Source organism: Anabrus simplex, chromosome 2 (assembly GCF_040414725.1).
Source record: "Anabrus simplex isolate iqAnaSimp1 chromosome 2, ASM4041472v1, whole genome shotgun sequence".
NCBI classification, from domain to species: Eukaryota; Metazoa; Arthropoda; class Insecta; order Orthoptera; family Tettigoniidae; genus Anabrus; species Anabrus simplex.
The window spans coordinates 979,642,689-979,666,921 of NC_090266.1; the positions used below are offsets into that span (position 1 = coordinate 979,642,689).

Sequence of the window (24,233 nt, forward strand, 5' to 3'; positions counted from 1 at the left end):
CCTTCAAACTTTGTACACATTTAGTAGTCCATTAGGATAACATAATGTGCAAGTAGTAAGGCGTATTACGAAGGCGTTGTCGAGAAAATCGCAAGATAAATTTTCGCGTCAAATATGTACCGGTGCGTTGGGGTTACGAAAACGAAACGGTGGTGGTCGAGTGGTTAGCGTTCAAGCTCCGTAATCGCTGGTTCGAGTCCTGCTTCTCGCTTTGTTTTTCAACACTGGTCATTTTCTTTAAAATGCTATTTGTTCGGGGCGTCGATCCATGTGGATCTTTGGCCCTACTGGCACGATATTGTATGAACCTGCGTGTAATTGGAATGACGGTAGTGTGGAATGTTGTGTGTGAGGAAAGGAAAAGAAAGGACGTCAAAAACACCCAGTCCCCAGGCCAGGGATATTAATCATTACAATTAAAAAACCCTGTCCCGCCTTTAAATCGAACCCGGGGCCGCCGGGTGACTGGCGTAGGCGTTGCACCCTACACCGCGGGGCCGGACAACGCTGTTCGTAGTTCAGAGGAAATATAATGAAAAAAAGTGTATTCTGTTTACACTAACGATAAATGAGAATGTATATATTTCATATATTCGCCTTCTTCACATTAACAAAGCAGTATTTACTACGTCGCTACCACATCCGTTGCGCTTCTCCACTGTAAATGCGAAGCAGTACACATTCAGTCCCGTTCCTCCGTCCTCCGCTCGCCCACCGAAAACACCGATTGGTTTCCAAGCAACAGTTTACTACTGTAGAATACCGGAGGGAGCGCTGCACTCGCACTACCGATTGCAATCATAGGACCAACTGCTCCGTTCTCAGCCCTAGCTCACATAGAGCGGGTGGTTTAGGAGGATGGAGACGGCGGTGGTGTTGCCCCGATTGTCCATGCCCGTAGGTAAACGTATCGAGTCGGCCGTGCTGCAATAGTGGTTTGGTACTAATTTATGCGCGCAGTGCTACAGAACGTGTAAACAGCTGGTTATCCAAAGATGGTGGATGTCACTTCTGACGTTTGTTATTATTGTTAGTTAGAATGGAGTGTTTTCCCACTCTCATACTGTCTAATCGTGATGACAGTAATATTGTCCTTTAATGTGCAAACATGTGACAGTAATATTGATGCAATGTAGCGATTCACTCGTGATAATGAACAATCGGTTATTGATTCCCGTAAGCCATTCATTAAACATCCGAGTGTGGCACGATGAATTAAAATTTCGTACGAAAAATTTACTCGCTATGCAATAAACAATGGAAATTGTTGGTGATTTCGAATACAATAGTAAAGATTTGATAGGCCATGGAGCGTTCGCGGTTGTGTTTAAGGGTAGACATAGGAAGGTGTGTTGTATTATGCTTTGTTAATATATCAATATTTATTTGTTTGGTTTGCATTTCATTAGTTATCACCTGTTTATTTTGTTTTAGAATACTAGTTTCGTGGTAGCAATAAAGAGCATCACAAAGAAGAATTTGGCAAAGTCTCAGAATCTTCTTGGGAAAGAAATTAAAATTCTCAAGGTAAGCATTTCAACTGGGTTCTTTTCAACAGTAATCTGTTACTGGTGTTTAGTAAACTACTTCGAATTCTCCGCATGTATGTTTACCTTTTCAAGAGTTTGCTGTTAACATGTGCATTACATTTTTCTTGATATTATATGAGGTTATGTTGCTAGGTTTGTTTTTGGAAATTGCTAACTCTGTCTTTGAAAACATCACTCTGATAAGATTTTACTTTTTTATATGAAATGCAGCTTCTATTATTTTTCCTGCTCTGTTCGTACCTGCGGGGAAAATTAATTTTTAGACTTTTAATTTGTATTCCTCATGATTAGTGGGCCATTACTTACGTTGGCACGAACTACTTGTTTAAATTTTCTCCTTGTGCTGTATCTAATGCAAGATCACATCAGCATGCAGTTTTTATCCTTTGATGATTAACACCAGTGTTGTAAACTTACATTTTAACATGTTAATTGTTAGGTTTCATGGATGGTATTACCTTTCTTCACTTGTCCATTTATTATTAATCCAGGTACTCTGTGGCTCATGTGGCAGTGCGCCGTGCTGTCGCCGCTGGATACTGTGGTTCAAATCCCGGTCACTCCATGTTAGATTTGTGCTGGACAAAGCAGAGGCAGGACAGGTTTTTCTCCGGGTACTCCAGTTTTCCCTGTCATCTTTTATTCCAGCAACACTCTCCAGTATCATGTCATTTCATTAATCATTGCCGCAGAGGAGTACGACAGGCTTCGGCAGCCGCCACATTTCCTATCCTTGCCGTTAGATGGGGCTTCATTCCATTCCTGACCCGGTCGAATGACTGGAAACAGGCTGTGGATTTTCATTTTCAATGAGAATATAGTAACATGTTTGTAAACCTTCTATCAGTCATCTCTCGCATTTAATCACCCTTAAATGTCAACCGAGTTTGTCAGGATTTGATTCTGTAATTTGCATGTAGACGGCCAAAATTATGTTGCACACTTGCTGGAAATCATAGTCTTTGAGATCCATATTGTTTCCCTCGCAATTGTTTGTAGTACATGTATAGGTAGATAGATTGGCCCCATTATATACTTTTACCGTGATGTCTGTTACCTCCACTTAATGTATCAAAATTACCAAAATCCTAATAGTTTTCACTTGATAGCAGCTTCATTAGTGTGTTGCTGAACGATGTAGAAATTGAACATCTTTCCTACTGAGAGTTTAACGCAGGTTTTATTTTAGCACTTCTGCAGCACTATTGTGTTTTCTTGTTTAGTCTATCCTTATTTAGAAACCACGTATCTGAGGTAATTTAAATCAATATGACACAGTTTGATTTAGTGTGAATTTCTTTTGTAAGAAACCACCAGTTTTGTTTTTGAATACTTACTTGATATAATCTTTTCTTTTCATTTTTGATTCAAGTCATGCTATGCTACAAATATTTGGCAGCTTATCAAGCTAAGCCATCTCTTTTCAGGCTGTGAATGTCCTTGGAGGGATGGAATTTAAAGTTTTCCACTATCTGCAACCCCTTGGCATAAGGTAGTTAGCCCTATGCTATGCCTGGCAGTTAACATGGTACTCATTTTTTGTGTAGGGAGATGGAACATCTGGACCATGTGTCTCGCTGGTAGTGAAAATCTCATTTCTAAAGTTTTTGGCTTCCTGACGAATCAGACCCACATCCCTCTGGGAACTGGTTTTGATGTCCTTGGCTAGGCAGGCACATTTAGAATCTCATAGTGGTCTTGTGTAGTCATGTCTGGATGATTGTTTTTGATGAAACTGCTCATTTAATTTTAACTTTACTGAATCCGACCCAGGCCTTTAATTACCTGTAACAAATTATTCTTGTTCAGAAAATATTAGTCTCGCTCAATTTCTGTGTAGAAGGATGAATTATGTGAAATTATTCATCAGAACCCAAGTTAAATTTTTTCTGATAACTTTGTTAGGCCTATAATATTTTTTTTTGTGGGGGAAATTAAGGAACCTTTTGGATTTGACATTGTTTTTTCCACAACATTTTATGTTTTATTTTGAGAATATTTAACTGCTATGCAGAAAGCAGAATTGCAAAAATAGTGTTGACTTGATTATTTTTATTTAATCTAAAATTTGGTTATTGATTTCAATCTGTGCAAGCTAGGCTTGCTCCTCTCTCTCGAGCCTATGTATGAAATGCTTACTTGATATTATCTTTTCATTTATTTTTTATAATAAAAAAACCATTTTCATTATTTCAGTTTTACTGGTAGCATATATCTGACATACTGTGCCGAAGTGTTTTATTATCACTCTGCGTTTAGCATTCTGTGATGGTGAAGTTCTCGTGAAATTTAGTACCCACATACACATTTATATGGGCATCAAAATTGCTGTTTGGGTTATCAGTTGATTGACTGGTTCGATTCAGCTTTCCATGCCACCCTAACCTGTGCTAACCTTTTCATTTCTGCATTAAATGTTACATGTATCCTTAATCTGTTTGCCGTATTCATGCTTTGCCCTACCTCTACCATTCTTGACCTCTAAATTTCCCTCCAGAACCTACTGCAAAAAATTCTTGCTGGTCCAAGATGAATGTTATCAGCTAGGCCTATCTCTTTTTCTGATCAAGTTTTGTCAAATCAACTCCTGCAAACTTGATTCTTCCTTTGTGATCTCACCCTCAGCATTCTTATATAATACCACAGTTCAGAATCGTCTAGCCTCATTCTTTCTGTGCCAGTCCACGTTTAACTTCCACGCAATGCTACGCTCAAAAAACTTTTAGTATCATTAGTTATTCTACTTCCCATGCAGCAGTGTTCATCTACTTCCTTTAACTCTTCAGCACTGATGCTCTACGTTGTAACGTAAGTACTGGCCCTTATTCTCGCACACCCATTTATATTTTTAAAAATATTCTCAATTATAACCAACAAACAGTTTGAATTATTTTAAAACTTTAAATGGTATGTAAAGAACAGGTAAGTTTATGCTTGTGCTTGCTTGTGGTACATTTTACAGGTGCACTTAAAATTCTGAAAATTATTGTAAAAATGTGGAATGGTAATGTATAACCTATAACACAATTAAAAAGTTCTGAAATATGGGAGCGAAAGCTGGGTGGATTCAGGATATCTTATTCATAAGTTAGAAGTAACAGATATGAAAGTAGCAAGAGTGATTGCTGGTACAAACAGGTGGGAACAATGGCAGGAGGGTACTCAGAATGAGGAGATAAAGGCTAATTTAAGAATGAACTCGATGGATGAAGCTGTATGTATAAACCGGCTTCGGTGGTGGGGTCATGTGAGGCGAATGGAGGAGGATAGGTTACCTAGGAGAATAACGGACTCTGCTATGGAGGGTAAGAGAGGTAGAGGCAGACCAAGACGACGATGGTTAGACTCGGTTTCTAACAATTTAAAGATAAGAGGTATCGAACTAAATGAAGCCACAGCACTGGTTGCAAATCGAGGATTGTGGCAACGTTTAGTAAATTCAGAGGCTTGCAGACTGAACGCTGAAAGGCATAACAGTGTATAGTGATGAATGAATGAATGAATGACATGGCTATTGCAATTATTTGATATTAAAAACATTTTAAAACACAACATGCAAGACATTTCCTTCGAAAAGAATCACACTGGACCTGAATCTTTATAATTGAATTTGCTGTTCATAAACTGTTACGAAATAGTACAACCCTGGCATGAAAATTCAGCATGACTTTTGCAAAAGTTGCAAAATTAAGCCTACTGGGTCTTACTGTCTTTTTTGCACATGTGGCTCATTATCTTCCTCTTCCATGTCTGATTCATCAGTTTGATTCTAAATCACTTTCACAGTCTCCTTCCAGTAACACTCTTGTACTCTCACTTTCTTGTTCACTGGCATAATCAACATATCCCATCACCCTTGATTTTCACTGAAATCCTGCAAAAAAAAAAAAATCCTTAGCAAATAGAAATTATAAAGAATGCTTCAACCACACGATCTTCGAAAACTTCCCTTGTACCTCCATAGACCAATTAGCATTATCTTGAATGAAGTAATCATTACTCCTTCTTCCGTCAGCTCTTGAAAGAAAGGTCTGAGAATGAGGTCTATATATTGATCATCATTTATTGTTTCACAGAAAAATAGAGGCCGTATATTTCTTTGAGCACTTATTACGCACCAAACTCCTATTTTTACATCATCATGAAGTGGGCGAACATGCAGCTGGTGGGGATTTTCTGCACACCAGTAGTGATTGGTTTGAATATTTGCATAGCCACTTAAGTGTAGCCAGGCCTCATCACTTTAAAATAAAAGTGGGTCAACAAACCCATCATGAACTGACTGAAGTAACCCGTTACAGTACCGGACCCTAGCAAAACTGTCAGGTCCTCTTAAATCTTGGGCAGGGGTGGGTTTGTATGGTTTGGCTTTTAACAGTTTTGCTGCTTTGTAGGCAGTGTACGGTGAGACGTGACAGGGATTTTGTTGGAGTTCTTTCGAAGAGAGCTCCTATTCGTCAAGCTTTTCCTCTGTTACAACGGTTCTAAGCACCTGCTTTATATGAACATTCATCGCATGTACCAATTATTAACACAATTCACAATAGTTATTTAAGTTACTCCTTCTAATTTTGTATACAGCATGTATCACAAATTATGAAATTATGAAACGATTACAATAAATAATACCCTCTCCCTAATCTATGATTTTCGAGATTAAGGGAGGCGGGTATCTTGAATCTTGTTAAAACGGTTCGTCTCCTGCGTGATTTTTTTGTTAAGAATGGACCCGGTGGTGCGGAACTTCTTTACTAATATATGTACCTTTCTCCTGTGGGGAGGGAGGATGTCAGGAAATTTGTGAATGAATCGAAAGTGGCATTCTGTATAAGAAGAATGCTTCGCATAGCACAACACAATGAATACACGCTGTTCTACTGTATACATTACTCATTAAACACACTATTAGTATTTCTACAGAAACTACGCTATTTTGAAGCGAACACGTTGAACATGCTACCAGTGTTGAACTAAACAGTTGCTGTGAAGCAATGGTTATCGCTACCGTACTGCATTAGATCATCTTAGCCGGTCACGAAGCAATATATCTCTCAGCAGATGAATCAGCCGGCCGCGCTATTGCCTTCAATGTATGTTCCCGTGACACACGGAGCCAGCCAAAGAAAGACCCTGTATATCTGCCGCCTGGTTGTACCGTTCCACGACACACTCCTTGCCGTTGAGCAAGCGTTATAAAAGTCTGGACAACAAACTCATCCTTGATATTGTGAGGTAGCAAGTTGAACGTCGGGTCATTTCCTTTTATCTCCATGCTGGTGTGATATTTGTCTACTGGCTGTCTCTTTCAGAAGTGCACTCCTTGACCATAAGCAAGTTGATGCAGTTTATCGCAACACACTCTCCTTTGCCTTCCTGTCCATTTGCCATGCACCATCTCTTGAAAATCCTGTACAATCCTGTCAGTGAACTATAGGTAGATCCACTAGCTAGCTTTGTTTTTATTTTACAGCAGTGTTGGTCATTGTTAAACAGGAAAACACTTTTAAAGGGGCCTGTTTACTTTACATTCAAATGGATTAAGCACTGAACAGAATTAAAATTATCACCATCAGCAGGTGTTAGTTACTTTTGAAAGATTGTGAGCAGATTTCCAAGCTTGAAAGTCTCTCTGGATTTCCTGTGCTCTGAAGAGGAATCAACACTTAAAGTAATGAAATCCTTTTTTGTTTCGTAGGGCTGAAAAAAATGCCTTACGCATAGTATTTTATTGTATTATTTTATTTGTTGCACTCACAGAAACATGGTTGAAAGTATTTCACGCTACTTCTCGTGTACTAAATTAATACATTTAGGTGCAAACAGGTGTTTGGAAATTGAAAGTTTCGCTCGCTGGGGCTTGTACACTAGTTGCCGTGGATAAGGGAGGAAGTGATGTATACTTTTTCCTTCAGATTGTTATTCTTGTTTTATATGCATATTGACAAGGCAGGAGGTGGAGGCAAACTGCAGTGTTGCTTTGCTCCTCTCTGGATAGTTTCTTCTCTTCCATATCACTTGATTCTTATCACTTCATTTTGAATTATCTTCAGGTTCTATAATAACTTTCTTGAATCAACAGTATTAAATGCCTTTTCCAGATCTCCAAATGCTTTGTATGTGGGGTTGCCTAGTTGTACTTCCTCTTAAAACTATAATCTCTTATCAGTGATACTTTGTGAATGACTGCATGTTTTCAGAAGTTAAACTTGTCTTCTCGCAACTTTGTTTCAATTTATTTATCCACTTTTCTATAAACATTTTGTGTTAAAATTTTGCAAGTATAAGATACTGATCTATTGGTGCAATCATTTTCACTCTTGTCGGCACAATATTTTCGAAGAATGGGGATAACATTTCTTTAAATATCAGATGGTTATAAACTGAACTAAATATTTGAAATTAAACTGGGGTTTTCTTAAAAAAAATGTTTTATTTTTCAACCCTGTGCAGTATGCTTTTTTTTTTTGACCTTGTCATTCTCTTCCTCCTAGATGTTCCCTTACTTTAGCTCAGCATTTGTGTATTAATTATTTATATACACTCTAGGTAAAATGGAATTTATAACACCACAAAGGAATGGGTCATTTGTGTTGGTGTTGGAGATATGTAATGGTCCCAGCTTGGAACGTAAACAGTACCATTTTCAGACCAATCAGATTGTTCATACGGCCCTTCCCACCTGATTGGTCATGGATGAACTACTTCGTGTATGGAGGCCTTGCAATTTGTCTCCACCGATTTGATCCATTTTTAATATATGTGCAGGCTGTGGTGAGAACTTTCACTGGTTCATATTGCAAGGCATAACTCCCACCTAATTTTAACTCTTAAGGTACAGTTCATAACATCTGACTTCCCACAGAAAAGTACATGACAACATGCATATTAGTCAACCAAAATTGTTAAATACTTATTACTGTATTTACGGTTAATGTATTTGTGATACAAATAATGTATAAACTAAATATTGAAAACAAGCCCATGCAAAGACTATGGAGGCGAGACTTGATCCATAGATCATGAGCTTGTGAAGCAGAAAGCTTGCGCATTGTGCTACATACTTGTCAGAATCTGCTGCATGCTAGTGTGGAGCACACTCAAAATATTCAAATTCCATTTGTTCGGAATTAGATAGGGGTCTTGCCTTGCAAATTGCACCAGTGAGAGAGCACGGTATGGCCTTGCATATATATTGAAAACAGCTCAGATTGATGTGAACACGTTGACAAGGTCTCCTTGCTGGTTGACATGTAGTTTGAGGTACAGTGACGTGAAGCGTTCGCTTGTGAAATATAGTTAATCTATGACTTTGAAGTTTCATAGTATGTCAAAGCTAATGTACGATATATAAAATTAGAAAATAACGGAAGGAAGGAACCACTTAATAAAAAATTATACATGAAAAAATTATAATTTAAGAGAGTGACGTGTTTCGTTCTCAAAAGAACAAAATTTAATCAGACCCAATTAGATCACAGTTTTTATTTTTTTTAAAGAATTTATAAATGTTATGAACAACGTAAAAACATTTATGTTAAAATTTTGTGTACTATTAAATTTTAAGCGCTTTCCCCATAACTGCCATTTCATCCAGTGTGAATAACATTGTACATAGCTTTGACTGTAGTTTCTCATTCCCTGACTACATACCGTTTTTCACTAAATTCTGTTTGTCCATTTTCTCGTGGCTCGACCTTGAAATGGACTTAGCAACAAAATTACAAATTCATGAATATCTGTTATCATAGCTGGTATGGTAAAAATGTATAAGACATAAATGATCAGAAATGTAATTCGATGTATCTTTTTGTTATACAGTGTTTATCGACAGGACCACTAATAACATAAATATATGAGAATTAAATTTTAGGCCTTCCCCGAAACTACCATTTCACTCACTGTGAATAAAATGATTTATATAGTCTAAATCGTAGTGGCTCGTTCCCTGTCTTTACATACCGAATTTCATTAAATTCTCTTCAGCTGTCTTCTCGTGATGCGTGTACATACATACAGACAGACAGAAATTACGGAAAAGTAAAAAGTGCATTTCCTTGTTACTGTGGACACGGCTGATGCAGAAATGTCATACAGGACATACAAAACTCTTATTTTATGTAGGCCTACGTAGATTTAATTTCGTGATACAAGTATTGAATTTTTTTAAACATGTCCAATGAAAGTCAAATTAGATCAGAAAAATTAAAAGTGATTTAGTGGGCTCAACTACTACGTGCTTAACTGTATTTTTCTGATGATCATATCTTGTTTGAAACCCATTGTTGACTTAGAATATAATTATAGATCTTATGGGCATGCACTTTTATGGTGGAATTTCTAAATATGAGGGCTATCATATCACTGTACCTCGTAAACTACACGTCAACCAGCAAGGAGACCTCCGTCAGCCATAATTCAACTCCTATGATAATATCTGGCTAGTGGCTGGCAGCTATCAGCTTGCTTTTGAAAGATAGTGGGTTCGAAACCCACTGTCGGCAACCCTGAAAATGGTTTTCTGTGGTTTCCCATTTTCACACCAGGCAAGTGCTGGAGCTGTACGTTAAGGCCATAATTGCTTCCTTCGCACTCCTAGCCCTTTCCTATCCCATTGTCACCATAAGACCTATATTTGTTGGTACGATGTAAAGCCAATTGTAAAAATAATAAAATCTAGGCCTTCCTTTACAACACTTCTACAGTTTAACACTAACAACTCGGTCATCCTTACTTGACATGCAGCTCCGTTCACTGTTGTTGCTGCTCTGTAGTCCACCTGTATTCCTGAATGTCCTACCTATATAAGGCCAATTCCAGGCGTCGCGTGTTTACATTTCTTTCTAACATATATACTAGCAGTTTCTCGCTGGCTCCACCCGCAATGTACGAAGTACGGTGTTGTTCGTTACTATCCTCACGGATGTATCTGCAGAGTTTCGAGTTAATGAAATAAAGCACATGATCTGCTGTGGTAATAGAATCTAATATTATGTCAACAAAACACTTGAAAATACATCACACAAAGAAATTGGATTAAACATTCCTTGGAACAACACTACGCGCCGAACTGTTAAAAAGTCCTTCAAAGATCTTCGTCATGGAGACAAATGTACTCGTAACTGTTCTCAATCTACCAATTAAAGTTGTTATTACCTCGAAAGTGATTGATCCACTGAGTGTTTTTAGACCAAACCGAACTGCGTACCTCGATTAGAACGAAAGATATGATTGCTTCAATGAGAAAAAATGTTGAAGAAATGAGATGTCAAATTGAATGTGCACTCATAACTTTCCTCAGAATCAACCAATTTGAATAGTCAAGAGCCAAAATGAAAGAGCTTGATCCACTGAGTGTCTTTAGGGCAAATCGAACTCTGAACCTCAATTAGAACCAAAGATATGATTGCTTCAAAGAGACAAAAAATTGAAGAAATCAAATAATTTGAGGAAGGCGGGAGTTAAGTGATTTATAATACCTGATGACAAATCTGTGCATGAATACCTTTCAGTTTAAAAAAAATGAAGGAAATCGACCGGATAGAATGGCCGGACTGACTGACTTTAGTTTTCATAATTTTTTTAAATATCTAGATGAAACTTATCATCTAAACAAAATGAGATTTATGCATAACATCTAGATGATACTTAACAACCTCCACAAATTTCATTGTTGTAAACCTGATGTATGCGATTTTATAAAATTTTAAACGTAGCGATCGGCAGTGGTGTACCAAGGCTACTTGGCTCCCGGGTTTAACTAGATGGTAGTTGCCCCCTAACACTAAAAGGTTCAAGGATCAATGAGTTTAATTTAAACACAGTTCATTGTTCATAAATACTTAATTTAAGGAGTAGTATGTCACTTTAACACATTATAAAGAGAAAGATATGAATAAAATAAAACTGTAAGTATTAAAAGGTTAGTTTGTTTGAAAAATATTAAAAAATAAAAATAAAGAAAAAAGTTTCAGAATCATGACAAAAATTTTAAAATTGTGCCTTCCTGGCCTTGATGGATGCAAACTTACACATAATAGAGTTGAAGTCTATAGTAGCATCCACATCACATTCCGTTGAAAAAAATTGTTAAATTACTTAGTCTTTCTTGCGTCATTGTGGATCTGAAATAATTTTTAATGAGGTTCAGCTTATTAAAAGATCGTTCACAAGATGCAACAGACACTGCTATCGTTAAAAGTAGTGTTAAAGCGATGATCAAGTTACTGTATGCCTCTAACCGCAAACAAGATAAATATAACAGCATATCTTTGGGTTTCTTCAAGTCCATCTTTTCATTACTTTTTTGATCTTCGTAATAAAACTATGACAACTTTAATATCTTCAAAGAGTTCTTCTCCAGTCAAATCTTCAGGGTACTTCTCTGTAAGTTTGAAACATTTGCTCTTTAGGGTGTTCGAAGTGTTTTCATTTCGGGTTTCATTACGAATGTATTCATCAAAATTACAGAGGAAGCCAAAACTCTCATCCCGTTCCCTGATATTGGCGAACCGTTCACTTAACTCGCAAATAAGTTTATCTAAGATCTCTATTGTGCTCCACTTAACTTCTTTCTAGGAAAGTCCAGCATCATTAGTGGCTTCCCCTGACATTTTCCGCTTCACTCTTTGTCTTCGTTCCGTAGGTTCTCCCCATTCCTCACACTTCTTAGTAGATTTTGATATAACATCAACTGGAAGGGTTTTCTTGGGGAGCTTGTAGACAAGTTATTACATAAGTGTACGAAATGCCTTCGATTTGCAAAGTTTTCTGCGTTCGGTCAATGTTTGGAAGTACCTCATGCCAGAAAAATAGCAGAGTTTGAAGTCAAATCTTTTTATTGCATTAATTAACAGCGCTGTACTCTGTCTTGTATCGACGGTTTTAGTTGCAGCGTGTCTCAATTTTTCTAGAGCATGAAACACTCCATCTAACTGAGATGATAAGGCTTCATGGCTTCTGCTTTAGAACTCCATCTTGTATCTGAGTGGCCCTTGACCAATAAGCTGACATATTCCTTGAGGAAACTTAAAAGGGTCCACCTTTTCAATACAAAAATGTTATAGTTTATTTACAACATATATTTACACTTGGAACTAGTTTCGACGCTGTTTGGCGTCATCTTCAGCCAAAATGTGGGAAATAGGCTAGCATGTAGACATTTATATTACACAAGGCGTTACATTAAACAATACACATCTTACGAGGAGATAAAAACAGGGACAAATATAGAAACAAATGAATCGTTGAGAAAGCAAAAGTTAAACATATTAAAAATAACCTTAACCACACATCTTGCAGTGCGAAAATATTCGCCTTGAATGATTCCTGAATACAAAATGCACGCGCACACATTTCTGAAGAGCCAGCAGGCAGGAAAAAGCAAAGTGAAACCTTAACAGTTCTTCTGAGAAGAGTTCATCATTTTTTCTATGTTCCGACTAACTAATGAAGTCTCCCTTGAGTTCCTGATAAACATACACAACAGGAGATTCTCCTTCACTCTCAACAATAGCTATAAAGACCAACGGTAAATTGCATTTTAAATATTGTGCAGAGACGTGAAAGCATGATCTTGAACATGATATAACTTCATTTTTTTTTTTTTTTTCACAAGGTGTTACATTAAACAATACACATCTTACGAGGAGATAAAAGCAGGGACAAATATAGAAACAAATGAATCGTTGAGAAAGCAAAAGTTGTACATATTAAAAATAACCTTAACCACACATCTTGCAGTGTGAAAATATTTGCCTTGAATGATTCCTGAATACAAAACGCACGCGCACACACTTCTCAGTTCAATACGGACAAAAATGAAATTCTTAGATTTAAATGTTCCTTGAGGACGCTCCACCTGTGTGTCGAACTAGAGAAAAATGCATACACTTGTTGAACTGTTCCAAAAAACATCACTGCACAAACGTTGACATGAGCAGTATGAATGCCAACCAAATTGAGTGAGTGGTTGTCACAGGGAACAAACACGGCTTGATGGTTCAATTCTTTTAAACGTTGTTGGACACCATTGTGAATTCCAGCCATTGTCCCCTGATTGTCATAGGACTGACCTCTACACTCTGCAGAGTTCAAGCCATCTTCATCCAGTTTCTTTTTTATTACCTCAGCAATTCTATTGGCAGTTTTGTCTTTGATTGAAATAAAATCTATGAAACATTCCTCAATTTCAACTGAACTTTGCTTTACTTCCAGAAATCTTATTACCTAGGACATTTGTTTGTCATGTGACGTGTCACGAGTGCTATCAAATATAATACTGAAGTACTTAAAAAGCTTGCAGGAAGTAATAATATTGCCACAAACATGGTCCCCTAAAATGTTTATAATTTCATTCTGTATTCTAGGTGAAAGATATGATAAATGTTGCGGGTTATTGGTCACTGATTGAAAATGGGCCCTCATAACAGGATCACCTTTACCCAAATATTGCAATAGAGCAAGAAAATTCCCCGAACTGCATGTAGTTTCTTCTAAAACTGATTGTCTGTGGCCTCATAGGGCTAAGTTCTATTGAGCCAATGTCTGAATGCTAGCAATTATGCGTTCCAGAACTTCTCTCCAAATTCTGCTTTGTTCTAATATTTATTGCTGAATAGTGCTGTCAATTACTGAGTCTTGTTTTAACCTTCACTCTAAGCTTTTCCACTCCATAAAGGCAATCCTGTGGGCAGGGCTGTTTTCATGAACTTGAATGCACGGATTTAATTTCCTCCACACTGCAAATCCTGACTCATTGTTAAAGCTACATTTCATGTTTCTTTGAGGAAATAACACACAACAAAAACAAAATACAGCTTTTTGGACGGAGAAAAACACATCAATGTTCTATTAACCTTTTCACCGTTCTTCAGAGTTTTTTCAAACCAGTTTTTATGCAGAGAACGCTGTGATTCCTCCGCAGGGAAAGTAGAATCTTTATTTTGAAACTTGCATTACAACTATATCACGACATTTTTGTGAAATCTCCAAAGCCCACGATTCAATGTCACTTAACCACATTTTATCAAAATTGTCATTGTCATGTTGAATCAAAGTTTCCATTGGCTCATTTTTGTTATTTGAACTCGATGAAGGTCATGCACCAATTGCACTTGATTCCAAGAGTTGGATTGGGAGATTTGAATCGTCTGCTTCAAGACAGTTACCATCAAGATATCATATTTAGCCAATTTATTAACTGCTGTAATATTTGATTCATTAATCTCGAGGCTTAAGTTGCTGTTGATACTCTCAAATTCACATTCTTTCTGAGTTTCATTGTTTTCAGAGTTCAGTGATCCTTTTATAAAAGCTGTCATAAATGATTTTGAACTCTCAAGTGCTTTAGTACGTTGTTGTTTCAGTTGTCTACTTTGAGACACACTTGCCTTGCGTCATTTCATAATGGAAACTGAAATACATTCAATCAAATTACCTATTACTATTATATTATTTTTACTATTATCACTTATGATTCTTGGTGTTGATCAATAATGATTTTGCGTTAAAATTGCTTCAGCCAATAGCAAACGAATTACAGAGGAAACACTAACTTTTTTCAGTTTTAAATTGTTTTAGAGAATTTTACCTATTTTTTGCTAGTGCTAATGACACCAGTTTTGTAGTTGTGCATGAACAGGAATTACTGGTACTTTTCAACTAAACGTGTAAACACACTGTATATTCACAATTCATTGTTACACAATGACTGCGAAATGAACGCACTCAATTCCACGAATTTAATGAACAATGTAAACTGAAGGGTCGGGGGAAAACCAAGTAAGTAACTTTTTCATCGAAATTGAGATATTGTTACAGTCCGCTTCAGAGTGATCATGCGCACCTCTTGAGAGGTCGGAAATGGAAAAAAAGCAGGCGAGTCAGGAGAAATTAGCACTCAAAGTTTTGCTGTTAGGGGAAAGAGCTAGGGAAGTCAAGCACAAAAGTTGCTTTTTCTCAAGTTGCACAAATATTGACTCTCCTGCTTTTTTCCCCTGACCCTTCAACTAAGGATTAAGGTTAAGGAATACACTTCATGACTAGCAAACTAGCAATCGTCAGTTCTGTTGTGATTTGATGCTCCCACCCCGTGCCGTCCGGCACAGTCATCAATCACGCATCCCCTCTCCATCACTGCTCTGATTCCAGCTCAGGCGCTCTGTTCGCCCCTACACCGTAAACTTTTCCTGTGTGCTCGGCGCCCACAAACTATTTCATATTGTCTATAAATAGTTTAAAACAAAACGTTCATTTCATTTCTAAATAATATTACTGCAGTATTTAAAAAAGTAATAAAGAAAATTTGACCAATGAAACCGTATATTTTTCCTGAAAAAAATTTTTTTTTTCTTAAACAAAAAAAATGTGGCTTTGGATTTTGCGCCCCCCCTTACGACGCCCGGTATGGCCGCCCCGTTCATGCCCCCCGGTACGGTACTGGCAGTCGGTGTTTACATGGAATGGACTTTTGAATTTACGTACCTTTACGTTTCTTCTGAATTCTGTGAATTGTGGCAACTTTTATTGATAATGTCAAGATATTGTTTACAAGGACAAAGGTACATTTTGTGATTTGGGATTACACACTCAAATCGGTGCTATGGCGACATATCATGAGGGGTTAATAAATCTTAAACTCTGCATCAAATATGATCACTGAATGATAAATCATATATTTAATATCATAGTAAGTAATAATAAAGAAGGGGTGTGATGGCGCAGCGTTCAAGCTGCTTGGAACCATCAAGACTGGCTGAGTTAGAGTCCCGATTAATGCTTGTGTGATTTTCGAGGTGAAAATCATGTACAATGGTTCGGATTTCACCTAAAAAATGAGGTTCCGTGGCTTATGATACTGAGATTATTGGTCATGTAAAACTACAGGCTTCATTCCTCCTCCTAATAATAATAATAATAATAATAATAATAATAATAATAATAATGTATATAACTTCAGATACTGGTATTGACATGTGGCCTACTTAATAAAGTGTTTTTTTTTAAATGTTGCACATTTAACACTAATAACGGTGAATGTAAAATGAACTAAAATATTTAAGAACAACTGAACATTCAACGCTTAAGGCGATGCTCTGGAGATAAAAAGATATTTTTACCTAATGCATGGATTTTCATGAAACTTTGTGGGAATGTCACGTACATAAAAGTAGAGATATCACAAATGTTTCTTTCATATACAACTAACAGTTTTCCAAAATATTTTTTTGAAATTTTTAATTCAATTTTTTTCATGAAATTTAATTAACATGTTAATGTAAATTCGTAATGATTTAGATAATACTTCTCTTAGAAGCACTATGTATCGATTTTTCTGTACATAATTTATTTAAGGATATTTTAGGATTTTTTAGTCCAAAATTTTAGAACGTAAAAATTACACTAAAAATTTTGGACTAAAAAATCCCTACTACTTGAAAAAATTCTGCAATCAAAAACTCCATATGCAGGTTTCTTAATATAGCTGTGATACATATGACTTGACTGACATATTTCCTTTAATTCCAGGTGGAACATAGGTCCTCGACGAAATTTCTCCAGCTTGTTCTATCTGCCGCCAATGCTTTCACCTCCCTCCATGTCTTGTCAACTCCAGCAATCTCCTGGTCTATGGTTCTCTTCCAGGTTATCCCTGGTCTGCTTTGCCTGCGACTGCCTTGTGGATTCCAACTCAGTGCCTGCCTTGTGATACTTTCTTGTGGTCTTCTCAGGGTGTGCCCAATCCATCTCCATTTTCTTCTCATTATCTGTTCCTGTATGGGACTTTGACTTGTGGCCTCCCATAGGTCTTTGTTTGAAATGGTCTTTGGCCACCATATTCTCATAATATACCTCAGACACTGATTTATAAAAGTCTGTAACCTTGTGGTAATGTCTTTGGTCACTTTCCAGGTCTCACTTCCATACAGTACCACATATTTAACATTTGAGTTGAATATCCTTAGCTTCGTTTTTATTCGAATGTAAGGGGATCTCCATATTGGTCGTAACTGTGCAAAAGCTCCTTTGTCTTTATTTATATGACTCACCACATCTCTAAAACACCTCCATCCTGGCTTATCATGCTTCCTAAGTGGCAAAATTCCTCTACCCTTTCTATATCCATTCCATCTATAGTCAAGCTGCAATTCTTATGATGGTTTATGCACATTTCCTTAGTCTTTTTGTTATTAATCTTTAAGCCTACTTTTTTAGCTTCTATTTTTAAGTCATTCAGTTTGATTTCCATATCCCGAAAACATTCTGCAAGAAGACAGAGATCATCCGCATAATCCAGTTCTTCCAATTGCTAATGATTGCTGTGCTTTCTATTCGTTGCCTCTCTCCGCAGACAAACCATTGTCATGATAAACAAGATTGGCGACAGTAGACATCCTTGTCTTACTCCAGATTTTACAGCAAAAGGTTCAGACAGATTCCCTTTATGTTCTTTTTCCTCCGGTTGACAGAGTCAAAGGCCTTTTCAAAATCAATGAAAAGTATATACAGAGGTGTCTGATACTCAGCAAATTGTTCAATGATTAACCTTAGACCGGGCGAGTTGGCCGAGAGGCGCGCGGCTGTGAAGCTTGCATCCGGGAGATAGTAGGTTCGAATCCCACTATCGGCAGCCCTGGGAATGGTTTTCCGTGGTTTCCGATTTTTACACCAGGCAAATGCTGGGGCTGTACCTTAATTAAGGCCACGGCCGCTTCCTTCCAACTCCTAGGCCTTTCCTATCCCATCGTCGCCATAAGACCTATCCGTGTCGGTGCGACGTAAAGCCCATAGCAAAAAAAATATAAAAAATAAATAGATTAACCTTAGTGTGTTAATCTGATCCACAGTAGATCGACCTTCTCTGAAACCTGCCTGTTCTTGACGTAGTCACAGCTATGCTTATTCTGTTCAGTATGACTCTTGACATCACTTCTCCCCCATATGAGAGAAACATTATTCCCCTCCAGTTATTGCAATCTGAGAGGTCACCCTTCTTCCTCTCCTCAGGAAGGTGTTCTTCGTTCCATATTAGTGTTTGAAGTGGCTCCATGATTTCCACTGTTAAATCTGGATCTGCCTTTAGGGCTTCTGGGATAATGTTATCTATACCTGGTGCTTTGCCACTCTTCATTTGTTTCACTGCTTGTGCAATCTCTTGTCGTGTTGGTGGTTCTTCTGAGATGTCTGGATCCTCCATAATCCGGGAGATAGTGGGTTCAAACCCCACTGTAGGCAGCCCTGAAGATGGTTTTCCATGGTTTCCCATTTTCACACCAGGCAAATGCTGGGGCTTTACCTTAATTAAGGCCATGGCCGCTTCCTTCCCATTCCTAGGCCTTTCCTGTGCCATCGTCGCCATAAGACCTATCTGTGGCGGTGCGACGTAAAGCAAATAGCGTCCTCCAAAATGGTTTCAACTTCTTCAGTTCTTGATTCCTCACCAAGATTATTGAGTACATCCATGAAGTGATGTCTCCATCTTTCCAATTGTTGTGTCTGAGATGTCAAGGCTACTCCGTTTGCATCTCAGGCTGGTTTCTGCCCTGAAAAGTTCCTCCTCGAAAGCTTTCTCGTAATGGCATATACAGAGTGTTTCAAAAAGAATATACGTTTTTCAAATGCATATATTTATTAATGTGTAAGACATACGAATATGAAACTTTACACACATTTACGAACCTCTCAAGCTCAGATTACAGATGTTCAAGATGTCCTCCATCAGCGACACGAACAATATCACATCGATACTCAAATTCCTCCCATACTCAGGCAAGTATGTCCTTCGTCACTGATGTTATGACAGTACGGGTCCGGTTCTTCAACTCTTCCAGGTTCTGTGGGAGTGGTGGTACATAAACGTTGTCTTTAACGAAACCCCACAGGAAGAAGTCGCAGGGTGTCAAATCCGGTGACCGTGGAGCCCAGCTGAGACATGCTAAGTCGCCAGATCCTCGATGACCAATCCAACGGTTCGGTAGAGTTTCATTCAGATATTCGCGCACTTGGCGACTCCAGTGAGGGGTACCCCGTCTTGTTAAAAAATGAAGTTGTCTTTGTGCAATTCGGAAACAACCCGTTTTGTAACATAGCGAGATACTGCTGACTGTTAACAGTGTTTCCATCAAACAAGAATGGGCCGTAAACAGATGATCGGGATATCGCACAGAACACATTGACTTTGGGCAAATCTTGTACATGTTCAATGACTGCATGTGGGTTCTGTAGGCCCCATATTTGAACATTGTGTTTGTTCTCCCTGCCACTAACATGGGAAGTCGCTTCATCACTGAACACGATGCGTGTGCGAAGGTGTTATCATTGTCAATAGCATCAAGAATCTCGTCACAAAATGCCACACGTATGTGTTTGTCATCAGGATGCAGAGCTTGAACGGCTGTAACTTGTACGGCTTCATAACCAACCAACGTCTCAAAACACGCCAAATTGTTTTTTAGGCAGTTGTAACTCCTGATTGGCACGAGGAGTTGATTTTGAAGGACTACGTTGGAAAGTAGTTTCAATTCGTGCAACATTTTCTTCAGGAACACGAGGCTGGCCAGGACTCTCCTTTACATACACATTCTGTATCTACAAACTGTCGATAACCATCTGCGAATGTTCCACCCATTTGGAGGATCAGTTTGGTACCTCAGCCTGAAACGTCTTTGCACTGTAATCACGGAATTGCACTTTGAAAACTCGAGAACACAAAATGATTTCTGCTGCGGAGTAGCCATTTTAAACATATGATGGTTACCAAGCAAAACAGAAGACAACTGACATCTAGTGGCTATTAATATAAACTAGGCTATGTATTTGTTTCTCCAATAGCCGATCCGGGGCACAGCGATCGATAGTTTGGACAAAATAATACTTTGTAATGTGTATATCTTTTTGAAACACTCTGTACTTCTTCGCTGTTGCTGACTCTTGCTGCTTCTTGTACTTGTGTTGCCAGTTGGTCTGTAAACACTTGTTTATCTCTCCTCACTTTCTTCTTAACCTCCTTGTTGGCCTCGCTTCATTTTTCCATTGCTACTGCTTTCTGATATCTTGTTCTACTGGAGTTGACTAGTGCCTTGCACTCTCTTCGCTTTTGGATTGATTCCCAAGTGTTATCCGATATCCATTCTTTCCTCCCTGGTTCTCTGTAGCCCACTGTCTCATTACATGTGTCATGAAAGAGTTCCGTGACCTTGTTCCATTTAGTATTTACCTCTTCATCTGGCTGCTCGGCGAGGGCTTCAAACATGTTCTTCAAATGTATCTTAAATTCCCCAATTTTCTGGAGTTGAAACGTTTCATTCGTACTGCTGTCTGTTTTACTGGTGCTGCCACCTTCAATCTAATATCAGCAATCATAAGGTGATGGTCGCTGCCTACATCTGCTCCACGTTTATTCCTCACATCCAGGAGTGAACGTTTCCATCTTTTACTTCTTGCCATCTGATCAATTTGGTTTTCTGTCTGGAGATCAGGTGACACCCACAAGATCTTGTGCCAGTTCTTATGTGGAAACAATGATCCACCTATAACCAATCCAGAATTACTGCATAGGTCTATGAATCTCTGGCCATTATTTTCTTCTCCTATTCCGTGTCTACCCATGATGATTTCTCTTCCTTCATTTTCACTACTGATTTTCGCATGTAGATCTCCCATCAACACCACAATGTCCTTCTTTACCCTGCCAGTGTTGATGTCAGCCTATCATAAAACTCCACCTTTTCTTCCTCTTCTGCTACCTCTGTTAGCGCATAACACTATACTATGGTCACAGGTCTAACTTTGGTTCTTATTCATACATTAATTATCCTGTGTGATACAGGGGCCCATTCCATTATGCTATTTTTTGCTTTCTTTGTGAGTAAGACACCCACTCCACTTGAATGCTGATCATTTTCTTCTCTTCCAGAGTAAATGAAGACACCACCCTCTTCTGTCCTCACCTCTCCATAACCTGTCCATCTTGTTTCACTCAACTCAAGTATCTCCAGTTTATACCTTTTCATTTCTGCCTTTACTTCTCTCAGTCTGCCAGTTTCATACATAGATTTCACATTCCAGAATCCGATTCGTGTCTTATTTCATTGCAAATGTCATCTCCATAACATCTGGCCGGCATAAATTTTGTCTGGTTTCTGTAAGGAATTTAATTCAGTGTGCAAGTTATTAGCCCACAGCACCTTAAGTCCAGTGGAGGCTGCCTCCTGTCTGCGCGAGACCGCAGGATTTTTCTGTAGGGGTTATCTCCCTTCGCCTTTAAAGATCCCTCTTTACCACAAGGCAGTGTTTCTTCTTTGTTTATCCCTAAGAAGAAGGGCTGCCAACTTCGCTGTACCAAAGGACTCCTTCTCCGCCGTTGCTCCCGTTCAGGTCTTCACCAGAGCCCCGTTAGCTGTCACTTTTCAGGGTTCCTGTAAGGCCTTCGTATACCATACAAATTTTGTTAAATTTGGCAGAATGTTATGGGAGAAAAATACGATTTAAATGTAAAATTACAGTTGGCAAACAAAGTATTATTACAGTGATAAATTGTTTGAATTCACCGGAATAACCTCGTGACAAGAAAAAAAAACTCAATCCTTTCAATTTGTCATAAAAAGAATTTCACCGAAATGACCAAAATATCTATTTTTATCTTCAGAGTGTCGCCTTAAGGAGCCTACACATTGAATGAAAGCTTGGTCAGAAAAAAAATATAATAAAATGAAAAAAAATCGTTCTGCTTCTGGTATAGACTCATCAAAATACCATTTACCCTGAGTAAAACGAGTCACCGGTAATTTCTTTCGATTTCACTAACATTTAAAAAGCACTCTTCTTTCGTCGGTGGTTCATAAAACAGTTCAGCTTCGTCGTTGCATTTGCGAAAATTGGTTACAAAATAAATATCACCATTACTTTTAGTTATGGTACAAACATAATATTTTGAATGTTTCTTTCCACTGTATTTTCCAAGTAGGAAGTCACCCACGTCAAAAGCCGTATGACTGGGGTGGATTTTTGTAATCTGCTTCGATCTTGTAGTCTGGATGTAGAGACTGTGGTAGTAGTTTTGGAATAATATTTTCTTGCCTGAACTATATATTTTTGAATGGCTCCACATTATGAATATCATGTGTTCCTAGTAGTGCACTGAAATGTACTTTGGTCAAAGTCCAAAAAATAAGAAGACCGATGGATTGTGTGATGTGGGTATTTTTGTTTAAAAACTTCGTATGTGTCTTGCATTGAGACGCGCATGACTCGTTGGTTTGTTAAAATTTTTCTCTAGAACTGTCCTTTTGTTGTTTGAGTCATCAGTCCATAGACTGGTTTGATACAATTCTCCATGCCACCCTATCCTGTGCCAATCTTTTTATTTCTACATAACTATTGCATCCTACATCTGCTCTAATTTGCTTGTCATATTCATACCTTGGTCTACCCCTACTGTTCTTACCACCTACACTTCCTTCAAAAACGAACTGAACAAGTCCTGGGTGTCTTAAGATGTGTCCTATCATTCTATCGCTTCTTCTCGTCGAATTTTGCCAAATCGATCTCCTCTCACCATTTCGATTCAGTTTCTCTTAATTCGTGATTCAAACTATCCATCTCACCTTTAGCATTTTTCTGTAACACCATGTTTCAAAAGCTTCTATTCTGTTTCTTTCTGAGCTAGTTATCGTCCATGTTTCACTTCCATACAATGCCATGCTCTACACGAAAGTCTTCAAAAACATCTTTCTAATTCCTATATCAATGTTTGAAGAGAGCAAATTTCATTTCTTAAGAAAGCTCTTCCTTGCTTGTGCTAGTCTGCATTTTATGTCCTCCTTACTTCTGCCATTGTTAGTTATTTTACTAACCAAGTAACAATATTCATCTACTTCCTTTAAGACTTCATTTCCTAATCCAATATTTCCTGCATCACCTGCCTTCATTCGACTGCACTCCATTACTTTTGTTTTGTACTTCCTTGTTTTCATCTTGTACTCCTTACCCAAGACTTCGTCCATACCATTCAGCAGCTTCTAGAGATCTTCTGCAGTCTCAGAAAAGAAATTACAATATCATCGGCAAACCTCAAGGTTTTGATTTCCTCTCCTTGGATTGTGATTCCCTTTCCAGATTCCTCTTTGATTTCCTTTACTGCGTGTTCTCTGTAAACATTGAAAAGGAGGGGGGACAAACTGCAGCCTTGCCTCACTCCTTTCTGGATTGCTGCTTCTTTTTCATCGCCCTGGATTCTCCAGGTTTCGTCCATGTATACAGCTGTTGTTTGTGGTGTTTGAACCAAGTATTGACAAGGACAAAATTATGATCAGTGCAAAATTCAACCAGCTGAATTCCTCTTTCGTTCCTTTGTCCCAATCCGAATTCTCCTACTGTATTACCTTCTCTTCCTTGGCCTACCACTGCATTCCAGTCTCCTATCACAATTAGATTCTCGTCACCTTTTACATATTGTATTAAATCTTCTATCTCTTCATATATTCTTTCGATTTCCTCATCATCTGTTGAACTAGTAGGCATATAGATCTGCACTATTGTGGTGGACGTTGGTTTGGTGCCTATCTTGACGACAAAAATTCTTTCACTATGCTGGTCATAGTAGCTTACCCGCTGCCCTGTTTTCTTATTCATTATTAAACCAACTCCTGCATTTCCCCTGTTTGATTTTGTGTTGATAATTCGGTA

At 38.1% G+C, this 24,233-nt stretch overlaps 1 protein-coding gene across 2 annotated transcripts in view; it reads left to right on the forward strand.

Annotated features, from left to right (window-relative positions):
- Positions 1-860: 860 nt before the first annotated feature.
- Atg1 (serine/threonine-protein kinase unc-51-like protein Atg1) overlaps positions 861-24,233 on the forward strand; it is a 431,394-nt gene continuing 408,021 nt past the window's right edge. For both annotated transcript variants that reach the window (XM_067141810.2, XM_067141811.2), the window contains exons 1-2: positions 861-1,347; positions 1,435-1,527. In XM_067141810.2, the coding sequence (XP_066997911.1) occupies positions 1,258-1,347; positions 1,435-1,527 (183 nt within the window). In that variant the 5' untranslated portion in view covers positions 861-1,257. The remainder of the gene's footprint in view (positions 1,348-1,434; positions 1,528-24,233) is intronic.